Source organism: Bufo gargarizans, chromosome 4 (genome assembly GCF_014858855.1).
Source record: "Bufo gargarizans isolate SCDJY-AF-19 chromosome 4, ASM1485885v1, whole genome shotgun sequence".
Lineage (NCBI taxonomy): Eukaryota > Metazoa > Chordata > Amphibia > Anura > Bufonidae > Bufo > Bufo gargarizans.
In genome coordinates, this window is record NC_058083.1 from 158810471 (window position 1) to 158822957 (window position 12487).

The 12487-nt window shown below is 43.7% G+C and overlaps 1 protein-coding gene across 2 annotated transcripts in view; it reads left to right on the top strand.

Annotated features, from left to right (window-relative positions):
- The first annotated feature begins 1410 nt into the window (after nt 1–1410).
- Nucleotides 1411–12487, top strand: part of NMD3 (NMD3 ribosome export adaptor) — a 44387-nt gene continuing 33310 nt past the window's right edge. Inside the window, exons 1-6 of one of the 2 annotated variants that reach the window (XM_044291057.1) lie at nt 1411–1542; nt 4037–4090; nt 5059–5193; nt 7260–7357; nt 11407–11486; nt 11659–11787. In XM_044291057.1, the coding sequence (XP_044146992.1) occupies nt 4047–4090; nt 5059–5193; nt 7260–7357; nt 11407–11486; nt 11659–11787 (486 nt within the window). In that variant the 5' untranslated portion in view covers nt 1411–1542; nt 4037–4046. Of the gene's footprint in view, nt 1543–4036; nt 4091–5058; nt 5194–7259; nt 7358–11403; nt 11487–11658; nt 11788–12487 lie in introns of both variants that reach the window. The other variant, XM_044291056.1, reaches the window with a different exon arrangement.

Below are 12487 nucleotides of genomic sequence, written 5' to 3' on the forward strand. Positions count from 1 at the left end.
TCATGACACTGGTAAAATGAAGTTAAAAAATAAAAAATACAATTATTTATAAAAAAAATACCAAATTTACCCAAATTTTTTTTTACATTGCTAATTTCCAAGTTTAAATTTCTCTACTTCTATAATATATAGTAATACCTACAAAAATAGTTATTACTTTACATTCCCCATATGTCTACTTCATGTTTGGATCATTTTGGTAATGATATTTTATTTTTGGGGGATGTTACAAGGCTTAGAAGTTTAGAAGCAAATCTTGAAATGTTTCTGACATTTTCAAAAAAACTATTTTTAGGGACCAGTTCAGGTCTGAAGTCACTTTGTGAGGCTTATATAATAGAAACCACTCATTCTAGAAACTACACCCCTCAAGCTATTCAAAACTGATCTTACAAATGTCGTTAACCCTTTAGGTGTTCCACAAGAGTTAATGGCAAATGGAGATAAAATTTCAGAATTTAGATTTTTGGGCAAATTTTCCATTTTAATCTATTTTTTCCAGTAACAAAGCAAGGGTTAACAGCCAAACAAAACTCAATATTTATTGCCCCGATTCTGTAGTTTGAGGGGCAGTGGCTGCTACAACAGGGGCACTGTATTATGGGGTACATATGGGATACTGACTAATGATATGAGGGGTAGTGGCTGCTACAACAGGGGCACTGTGTTATGGGGTACAAATGGGATACTGACTAATGATATGAGGGGCAGTGGCTGCTACAACAGGGGCACTGTGTTATGGGGTACATATGGGATACTGTGACTAATGATATGAGGGGTAGTGGCTGCTACAACAGGGGCACTGTGTTATGGGGTACATATGGGATACTGTGTCTAATGATATGAGGGGCAGTGGCTGCTACAACAGGGGCACTGAGTTATGGGGTACACATGGGATACTGTGACTAATGATATGAGGGGCAGTGGCTGCTACAACAGGGGCACTGAGTTATGGGGTACATATGGGATACTGTGACTAATGATATGAGGGGCAGTGGCTGCTACAACAAGGGGCACTGTGTTATGGGGTACACATGGGATACTAATGATATGAGGGGCAGTGGCTGCTACAACAGGGGCACTGTGTTATGGGGTACACATGGGATACTGTGACTAATGATATGAGGGGCAGTGGCTCCTACAACAGGGGCACTGAGTTATGGGGTACACATGGGATACTGTGACTAATGATATGAGTGGCAGTGGCAGTGGCTGCTACAACAGGGGCACTAAGTTATGGAGTACACATGGGATACTGTGGTGGAGTGGTTGCTTCTTTTATGGGCACTGTGGCCGTCGCATAGACTGCAGTAAGTACGAGTGTGCCAGCAGGTAACCCCTTCAGTTCCCCAGCAGTAGGTCAGGCCGCCCTGGCAGTCACACAGAGAGAACAGGCAGCGGTAAGGACACCCGGAACTAGGGACCTTCGGGCGGTGACGTCATGCGGAAGTCCCTCTCCTGCCACATGGTGCTGAGCTCCGGGCCCGGACCTTCACGTTGCTGGTGGCTGTAGCCGGTTCATCAAGGAGGACGGAGACAGCGGTCAGTATGTACTACCTTGCAGTGTCATATACTATTCTATACTATGCTGAGGTCTTCAGGTTATCGCGGGGCTCATTTCTGCTGCATTAGTCATACTTGTCAGGTGAAGAAATCTGCTGCATCCCTTTACAACCACTGACCTGTCAGGATTGCAGATGTGAACGCAGCCCTATGATGTAGTTAAATCCGCTGTTCCTTATCAGCAAGGGAAAACGTCAGTGGTCCTGAGTGCAGAGATCGGCAACCTTCAGCTGTTCTGGAACTACAACTCCCAGAATCCTCCTTTTTACGTCTCTGGGAGTTCAACGGATGGCAGACCTCAAAACGCATACGGTCGTGTGCATGTAGCCTTAGTCTGCATGCTGGGGGTTGTAGTTCCACAGCAGCTGCTGATGCAGTGGATGGTTAGTGGTGGTACTGTGGTTGTGTGACAGAGATCAGGACCAATCCGTGAAATCAGCTCAGCAGTCCGCCGGTCTGCTGGTTAGAGGTTCAGGTTTTTACGGTTGTAACATAAAAAAAAATAGTGATTTTAGTAAAATATTTGGGTATTTTAAAACACATCCCATAAATAGATGTTGAGAAACTGTATGGGCGGCTTTAGTACTGCTGCATGTGATCGTATGTATTTTGCGGTCTTCAAAAAATGGATCCGCAGAATACGGATGCCACATTTACCTAATACAACTGCCTACCGTCCGCAGAATGCACACGATTAGTGGGATATGTTCTATAATTTGCGGAATGGCCTCATAGATGATATCTGTGTGCTGTCGCCCCATAGAAACGAATGCAAACTGTAGCGATATGTGGCCGTCACATCGTCACTGCAGGGCGCTCAGCGTTAGGAAGGCGCCATCTGTAGTAAAAGGGTTTCAGGGATTTCTGCTGGTGCCTTTCAGAAAAAAAAATTGCGGATGCCTATTCTTGTCTGCAAAATAGGACCATGCACTTTTTTTTTGCGGGCAATGGAACGGACATACTCATGCGGACAGCACACGTTGTGCTGTCCGTGTTTTTTGCGGACTCATTGAATTGAATGGGTCCACATCCTATCCTCAAAAAAACGGAATGGACACAGAAACCTGTCCTCTGGGCCTGACATTTTTGACAGGTCACATATTATTTAAAGGGGTTGTCCAGTTTCACACTAGCGGCAGGGGAGTCCGCTAAGCTGTCTCGGCGGTTAAACAGCCTGTCGGATCCGTCCTGCCGCTAGTTCACGTGTGCCCCTGGACTGCCACTCCGTCCCTATTGACTATAATGGGGGCGGGGGTGGAGTTCCGGCGGCAGCACGGCGATAACCCAATACCGGAAAACCTAAACGCTAGTGTGAAAGTCCCCTAAGGCTACTTTCACACTAACGTTTTTACTAGATCCGGCAGGGTTCAGTAAAAACGCTTCCGTTACTGATAATACAACCATCTGCATCCGTTATGAACGTATCCGGTTGTGTTATCTTTAACATTGCCAAGATGGATCCATTGACAGTCATTGTGGGACGGATCCGTTTTCTATTGTGTCAGAGAAAACGGATCCGTCCCCATTGACTTGCATTGGGGGGTAATGCTGGATTGAGTGCTGTCCGTCTCTTTTGCAGCCCCATTGAAGTGAATGGGTCCGCACCCTAGCCGCAAAAACTGTGGCTCGGATGCGGACCAACAGTCGTGTGCATGAGGCCTAAGGGCTCTTGCCCATGACCGTATGCCCTCCGAGACATACGGTCTGTGAGCGGGCCATATGTCCCGATGTGCACGTCGTGCCCCCCGTGGGACTGTTGTCCCGTACCCATATGATCTTATGAGTGCAGGACAATAGCCCCGCGGGCGGCCCGACGTGCACAACATCATTGTAATCTATGATGCTGTGTGCTCCCGTGCGCACGATCGATGCCGCTTCGGGACATATGACCCGCTCATGGACCGTATATCTCGGAGCGCATACAGTCGTGTGCATGAGCCCTAACAAGTAGGGATTTTCCAAAGCAAACAAACCCTGCATTTAAGAAGTTTTATCGGAGCCTGAGAAAAATTGCAGACGTGCTAAGAGGGACAATATAAGGCTTTCAGCTCCTAGCAGCATTTATTGGTTAGAAAATACCTTTAAACCGGTGTGTAGAGGATTAGAAAAGCATTGCTGTTTTCTTCCTTCAACAGCGCCACACTTGTCTATAGGCTGTATATAGTATTGCAGCTGAGCCCCAGTCACTTCAATGAAGCTAAGCTGCAATACCGGACACGACCCAAGGACCAGTGTGGCGCTGCTTGTGGAAGAAAGCAGCCATCATTTCTTAGTTACTATTTTTGAAAGGGCTACAGAACCATTTTAAACCAGGTTTCTTAGTTATTGGTGGAAAAACCTTTGTCACCCGGTGAATTTAGCTTTCTGATGAAGGGCACATCCAACACAATGTAACGTGTATATGAAGTATTTGTAACCATCCATCACCACCTTCTACAAGCTGTAAATAGCTGACCGTTTCCTTGTTTTCCAGATTGATCAGGATGGAGTACATGACAGGACCAGTCACCAGCAGCCAGGGGAACATGTACGTAGTTATACCGGAGTGCCTGAAATCTTTGGCTATGCTGCTCTCGATATCCCTAGCTGCTGGAGAATGCACATATGATGGTGCAGTCCGTGCACCTGAATGAATGAATAGCCTCAGTGATCCAGTGCTTTTCTTCAGGCATTTTTCCTATAGGTTGTTCTATAGGGAGAGAAATGCATGGAAAAAAACGTGACCAAAATACACAGCCAAAAACCTGCCGCACAAAATTGGTGTGAAGGAGGCCTTCGTTATAATTCTCACAGACACTTTAACATGACCCATCCCGCATGCCGCCATCTCCTCCCTTAACGGCTCGTTGTACACTTTCCTTTGAGATATTCGGGCATACTGTATATTTCCAGTGGGAGTCTCTGACCTATGCTACTCTATGTGGGATATTTTTCTATTCACAACCATCAGCCCCACCTCGTCTGGGTTAGAAAATCACAATATCTGTGTAAATATAGGGGTAGTTAGAGGGATTTACAAACACGTGGGCAGGGAATGAATCCACTGCTCAGAGCTCGGGCTCTTCCCGCTCTACTCAGTTTACTTACTGAATAGATCTAATCACGTAGCCGCTGCAGCCAGTCGCTGGCCTCAGCATCGATGCCAACATGGATGGCGCGTCTCCTCTGAGACCAGTGATTGGCTGCAGCTGTTACACGAATGACGCGCAGCACGTGATCCCTGCAGCAAGTAAGTTGGCACTGGAGGGAAACGTTGGAACAGCTGCAGTGCTTGACTGGAATGGAATTAGTGGATGAATATTGAGTATAGAGTTCCCAAGTCTTGGCAATTTTTTTTTTTCTAAATCCTGAAAAACCTCTTTAATTTCTAGTTCACTTACGCTGATGTTCGGATGCTGTGTTTATGTAAATTCAGGAAGCGGCTCAAGCCTAAAAGAACATGGGGTATGCGGCACCTCTCTTATAATTTAGTTATCTGCGTGGTTGTTTTTTCAGCCTCTGTTGCCAGTGTGGTGTTCCAGTCCCTCCAAACCCTGCAAATATGTGTGTGGCCTGTTTACGGACACAAGTGGACATCAGTGAAGGCATCCCCAAGCAAGTGTCTGTACATTTCTGCAAACAGTGTGAACGGTAGGTATCAAACTTCTACTTGCTAAAGAATTGACTATTGCATGTCCTACAGAACTCTGTTTGGTCCCTGCATCTAATGATCTTATGGTCTAACGCTTTGGGACCACTTAACACACATTTTTCACTTATTAAGGCTACATGCACACGAAAGTTGTTTGTTTCCGTGTCCGTTTTTTTTTTTTTTTTTGCGGATAGGATGCGGACCCATTCATTTCAATGGGTCCGCAAAAAATGTGGGCTGTCCGCGCATCAGTATGTCCGTTCCGTAGCCCCGCAAAAAAAATAGAACATGTCCTATTCTTGTCCGTTTTAGGCATTGTTACAATGGATCCGCAAAATAAAATGGATGGCATATGCGGACCGCAAAACACATACGGTCGTGTGCATGTAGCCTAAAACATGTATTTCCCTGCTCAAGAGGCCTCATAGAATTGAAAGAGTGTGTGTCTGCTGCAGGAATACAGGCCCCTGTTCTCGTGATCACTGGGGACACCAGTGGCTAAACCTCCACAGGTCAGACACTTATCCCCTGTCCTGTGGTGGGACAATAAAATAATTAGCCATTACATTTTTTTTTTTTTACATTTTATGGCATTCACGACACGGCTTAGGCTGCTTTAACACTCGCGTTTTGGCTTTCCATTTGTGAGATCCATCATGGGCTCTCACAAGTTGTCCAAAACGGATCAGTTTTGCCCTAATGCATTCTGAATGGATAAGGATCTGCTCGGAATGCATCAGTTTGCCTCCGATCAGTCTCTATTCCGCTCTGGAGGCGGACACCAAAGCGCTGCCTGCAGCATTTTACTGTCCGCTTGACGAAACTGAGCCAAACAGAAACACAATGTAAGTCAATGGGGACGGATCCGTTTTCTTTGACACAATCTGTGCTCTCTGCATCCATTCCGTCCCCATAGAGAATGAATGGGTCCGCACCTGTTCCGCAATTTGCGGAACGAATGCGGACCCGTTATTATGGATATGTGAATAGAGCCTAATACAACGGAATCCGTTCATGACAGATGCATGCAGTTGTATTATTGTGACGGATCCGTCCAAAACGCGAGTGTGAAAGTAGCCTCAAATAACGTGTTACCGTACTTTTATTCTCTGGGTCCATACCATTGCAGATACCAAATTTTTTGGTTATTTGTATTTTTGTTTCCTTTTTCCATTAATGGAAATGTGAGAGGGAATTTTTTTTTGTGGAACAGGTTGTAGTTTTTATTGGTACCAATTTGAAGTTTTGATAATTTTTTGATCACTTTTTATTCGGCTTTTGGGAGGTAGGATAAGCAAAAATAGCAATTCTGCCCTTGACACATTTTTAAGGTTTTTACGATACTTGGTTGAATAATGGGATAATGTCATAATTTGGGTCATCATGGTTGTGGTGGTAAAAGTTATGAGTGGGAATTTTTTTAAATATAATAATACATAATAATGCATTTTTTATTGTGAAAATTGCATCTGTATTACCGTATATTATGCATGTTAAGAAACACTGGCAGGCATTCTATTAGGCCCTTTCTCTGGCAGTGCCTAATAGTACCAGGATAGCAGCCATGGAGGTCCTTATTAGACCTCCCTGGCTGCCATAGTAAGCATCCGCATTGAACCTCTTAGATGCAGTGATCTTAATCTCCAATGGCATCTAAGAGGTTAAACAGCCGGGATCGGCGTTGCCTCCAGTCTCAGCCACTGAAGCCGGATCTCATATGTGTATTGCAACTGGATCTCACTGTGGAAGATGCGGGAACTCATTGTGTCCCCATGGATGTAACTGCACATCCATTGGCGCGATTGGTTCACAAAAGTACCCATACAGTTGCATTCATTTGTGGCAAGGTGTTAAAGGAGAGCTACAGAAACAGTGTAGCATAGCCAGCTTGGATTCTTCCATAATCCTGCCACCTTTGGCGCTTTATGGAATGTGTATTCTGATCTCGGCAATGAATGGTTGAGTTGGGAAATACCCCTTTTAAATGAATGTTCATCTGCAAGGCTCTATTAGTATGTAATAATACTGTGTAAGTGACTGTTCTATCTTTGTTCTTATTGTTTAGTTATCTACAACCTCCAGGAACATGGATCCAATGTGCTCTGGAGTCAAGAGAGCTGCTCACCTTGTGTCTCAAAAAACTGAAGGCTTCCTTGAGCAAAGGTATGACTGGAGGATGCTGGGTGTTCTTCTGACACGTGCAATTCTCTGCTTACTGGATAGACGCAGCAACATAAAGGCTATGTACACCCTTGGGGACAATTTTTTAAATTATTGCATTGTACTTATTTTGAGATATAAATCATTTTTATTAAAAATATGGTTCCTTTTTTCTGTACAGAGCTTAGATGCTCTAGTAGCAGCCTGAGGATTTTCTCTCTTTAACATCAGTTGGGGAGCTGACGGGCTCCTTATTTTCACCATCTGACATTATAAACACTCATTATAGCTCAGAACTTATCTTACTGACAAGAATGTGGCTTAAATAAGTGTTTATGACCTTTAGTAGTATAGAGAAAAGGTTTATTAGTGAAAGTACCCGTCACACAGCTAGTAAGACAGATAACCCTTTGTGACAGAATGGGTCATTATTTTTAATAAAGGCTAATTGACTATATGATTTTTAGCCAAAAAGGAGTAAAATGCAATAATAAACAAAAATTGCTTCCGAAGGTGTATGTAGCCTTTTAAAAGATTACTAACCTTTTATATAACTTTATTTGAAACTATTCTAAATGCCCTCAAACTATTTAAAATTTTTATATTGTAATTTACTTGATTTTACTGTTTTACTGCCAAAATAGGCCCTGAAGTTCAAGGTGTCTGTAACGCTTTTCACTATTTGGGATCAGTACCCCACTGACATGTATGAGGTGTAGGGATTCTGCAGGATTGGGGCTGTAGTGAGCTCTCTACTGGCAGGAGCACAGATAGCTGCTCCTGCCTGTGCCCGCTCAGCTAAACTCTCTGCAGAACACATTGGTACAGGAGACCCTACAGCAGTTTTTAGCTGAGCAGAGCGGGCACAGGCAGGCACCCTGAAATTCAGGTTCCCATTTTGGCACTAAAACAGTTGCAGTTAATGAGGCTGTGAATTCCCATCTCACCGCGGGTCTACTGAACTGTAGTCATGACATTATGTGACTCGCCTTAGAGGTCCATTCACATGTCCGTATTTTGTAATCCGCATCTGTTCCGCAAATTTGTGGAACGTAATGTGGACCCATTTATTTCAAAGGTCCCGCAAAAAATACGGACAGCACTCAGTGTGCTGTCCGCATCCCTTGTTCCATTCCGTTATGCGGATGCGCAAAAATAAAATAGAGCTTATCCTACTATTGTCCGCAAAATGCGGTCCGTGGTCCCATTGTAGTCAATGGGTCTGCAAAAATGCGGATGACATGCGGAATGCATCAATATGTCATCCGCAATTGTGGATCTGTTTCCAGGAAATAGAAATACATTTTATTTTAGTACTCCTTTCAGTTTTTTTTGTTTTTTTGCGGAAAAACTGAACGGATGCGGATGTACAATTGGTAAAAACTGAAGGTTTTTGCGGAAACACGGATCTGCAAAAAATGGAACGAAAATCTGGAAAACAAAAATACTGACGTCAATAGACCCTAAGGAATAAATTGTACAGCATCATAACTTAGTATGATGCTGTGAGTTCTCCACGAAAAACTGTTGCCGCATGGAGCATACTTCCTGCGCTGAATACGCTTGTCTGTAAAGTACGTTACAAAAAAGTTTTACAGAAGTTAGAATGGTTCTGAACAAGTAAAAAAAGTTTTTTTTTTTTTTAGTGCTTCTCTAAAGACTTTATAGTTGTCCGACCACTGATCACAGCACTGGGCCCTAAGAATTAAACGTTTAGCTAGAAATTTGTGTACGGTAGTTGTTTTTTTTTAAACCAGTGGCTAAACTTTTCTAACTGTGTGTGTATTGCTGTGGTGCAGGTTATTGTATTGTAAGATGTGGCTGGTGTGTTTTATCCCAGTTGGATGGACTCCAGTAGACAAACCTCTTCCTTTTGTTTCTCCGGGCCCCTGGGGTAATTCAGCTTTCCAGATGTCTGCAAGGAGTCTACCAGACTATGCTGCAATGTCTCTCCATGAATGGCTTGTGTTACGTATATAGACCAGCATATTCCTCTGAGCGTTGCTTCTATTTTTCCAGTTGGCAACCTCCACTGTTTGTGTTGCTGGAGGGAAAGCATCTCAGTTGGGCAGATCACTTCCCCCTTGTAAAACCCAGACAGATTAGGGATCGGCATGGCTGATTCTGGAACCCGCTATGGTCATTCTTGTGTCTCATCCAGAAAATCCTCCTTGTGTTTTACTTGTCTTTATGTACATTTACAGTTTGCAGGATTTTGGTGGGTGAAGGGCTTTTCTCGTGTATTAGGTTCTGCAAACAGGATAACGGATCATTTAAACCTTTCACTGCCAGGACAATTCTCACACCTTTGACATACAGAAATAAAACTAAAGACAAACATTTAAAATCCCCGTACTCCTATATTTTCTATAGTACACACCCGGCCTATTATTAAAATGGCGTCCAGCATTTTACACTCATAGGCGCCTTCATACAATTTTGCAATGTTTTTTAAGAAATACCTAAAAATTCATGTTTGCGGCTAAACAGAGCCTAAAATAAAGCTGTAGGATGTACAGAGATCATACATGTCGGTGATGCCTATGTCTACATAGCTTCACATAGTCATCAGAACTCAATAGAACAAAAATGTCTGCAATCCAGATGGCAGTAAACATTTGAGCCATGCGGCCCCCAGATATTCTGGTTTACTGGTAGGGTGTGTAGAAGTCAAACTACTCATCATTTCACCCCTTATATTTTTTTTAAAAAGACACTCAAAGGCACATCTCCTCTTTTGTTGGTAAGGGGGTAATATCATCATATGTAGCACCGTTCCTATATCCTCATGGTGTCGCTGGAGGCCGTAACAAGCTATGATCTTTCCTCTTGTGTCACACGGAGCAACCCCCTTATAGGGAATGTATGCTCCTAAGGGCTTGTTCACACGACTGTGCCGTTTTTTTGCTGTCCGCAAATTGCGGATCCGCAAAAAACGGATGCTGCCCGTATGCCTTCCGCAATTTGCGGAACGGAAAGGGAGGCCCATTATAGAGATGCCTTTTCTTGTCCGCAAAACGGACAAGAATAGGACAGGACTCATAATTTTTGCGGGGCCACGGAACATAGCAACGGATGCGGACAGCACACAGAGTGCTGTCCGCATCTTTTGCGGACCCATTAAAATGAATGGAACGCATAAAACGGTCCGTATACGGAACGCAAAATACGTTCGTGTGAACAATCCCTAAGTATGATGTCCCAATATTTATTCTGTGTAAACTTGCTACCGATCACCCAAAAAGCAAGAAAAACGCTTGTTTTCAAGATACTTATCATTTATGCAGCACATAAGGTCATTGTTTTTCGTCAGCACATCACTATGCTGCTGACAAACAATGACTCTCTATGGGGATGAACGAGCGTAGTAGTGATCACTCATCCCATTACACAGGGAATGATTGCTGCATGTAAATTTAGCTTAACAAGCGGGAGATCTGTATTGATCCAGATCATTGCGGGGTGTGCCGGCCTTTATATTCACACATACAACCAGAAAGCAAAAATTTCTTTCTGCACCCCAAATATTGTTGTTTTTGTCTTAAAGGAGTTGTCTCACTTCAGCAAATGGAATTCATCATTTAGACACAGTTAATACAAGGCATTTACTAATGTATTGTGATTTTACATATTGCCTCCTTTGCTGGCGGTATTCATTTTTCTATGACATTATACACTGCTCGTTTCCATGGTTACGACCACCCTGCAATCCAGCAGAGGTGGTCGTGCTTGCACACTATAGGAAAAAGCATCAGCCTCTCTGGTGGCTGGGACTGTGGGAGTGCACATAGGCTGATGCTTTTTCCTGGCGTGTGCAAGCACGACCACCTCTGCTGGATAGCAGGGTGGTCGTAACCATGGATACAAGAAGTGTATAATGTGATAGAAAAATAAATCCATCCAGCAAAGGAGGCAATATGGACAATCACAATACATTAGTAAGTGCCTTGTATTAACTCTATCTACATGATAAATGTTATTTGCTCAAGTGAGACAACCCCTTGAAGTACTATATTAAGACACTGATTATATTGGTATCGTTCTAATGCAGGTACGTCTTATCGATGCTGGCTTTATATGGACTGAACCCCATTCAAAGAGGCTGAAAGTAAAATTAACAATCCAGAAGGAGGTAGGTAAACCAGAAATGTGAGCCTGGAAAGAGACCTTTCTCGCCTCTCTCTAGATTCTTGGAAGTGACAGCAGCCATTTGGAGTGTTCTTCAGAATGGCATCTGTAATTGGAGAAGGTCTGCACGTCTGCAGAAATTTAATAGACGGCTCACACTGTTCGTTTTCCAACAGGTGATGAATGGCGCAATCCTTCAGCAAGTCTTTGTAGTGGACTATGTGGTAATGTCACAGATGTGTGATGACTGCCATAGAGTGGAAGCAAAGGATTTCTGGAAAGCTGTGGTCCAGGTCCGCCAGAAAGTAAGAAACGCTACTGTTTTCTCTAAAAACACAGGGGGAGATGTTTTAAAGGTGGCGCAAAGGAAAAATGGAGTAGGTGACCATGACCACCAATCAAAGGGTTGATTTCCTCCTCCAAAGGAGCTCTGAAAAATGAGGTATTGAATCTAATGCGTTGTACTGGCAATTACTCCACTTTTCCTTTGCGCCAGATTTGATACATATGCCCTATGGTCTGTACTCACAGCCTTATGATTGTTCGGGTTAAGACTTTATGGGGGTCACAACTTTATAAATATGTATAATATAAAATAAAGGTTGCCAGTAAGAGAAATGAATGCGGCGGCACTGCCTTCACTGATTTGCAGCCCAAGGTTGCAGGGAGCCGGTGCTGTGGTGTAAATGTACTTCCTTAGTGGTGCTCAGCGTAATAGAGTAAAGACCAACAATGTGCGATACATGGAGAAGAAGGAACAAAGTTCGCGGCACTCACCGAAGTAGTTATAATGTTGCGACTTTATATCAGGCCTTCATAAGAAGGCGATGCACAAATCGGATCCAGGGGCGGACACACTATGGCAAATAGTAGCGGCTACGGCTGTAGCCGCTACCATTTGCCATAGTGTGCTGCCCCTGGATCCGATTTGTGCATCACCTTCTTATGAAGGCCTGAAATAAAGTCGCAACATTATAACTACTTCGGTGAGTACCGCAAACTTTG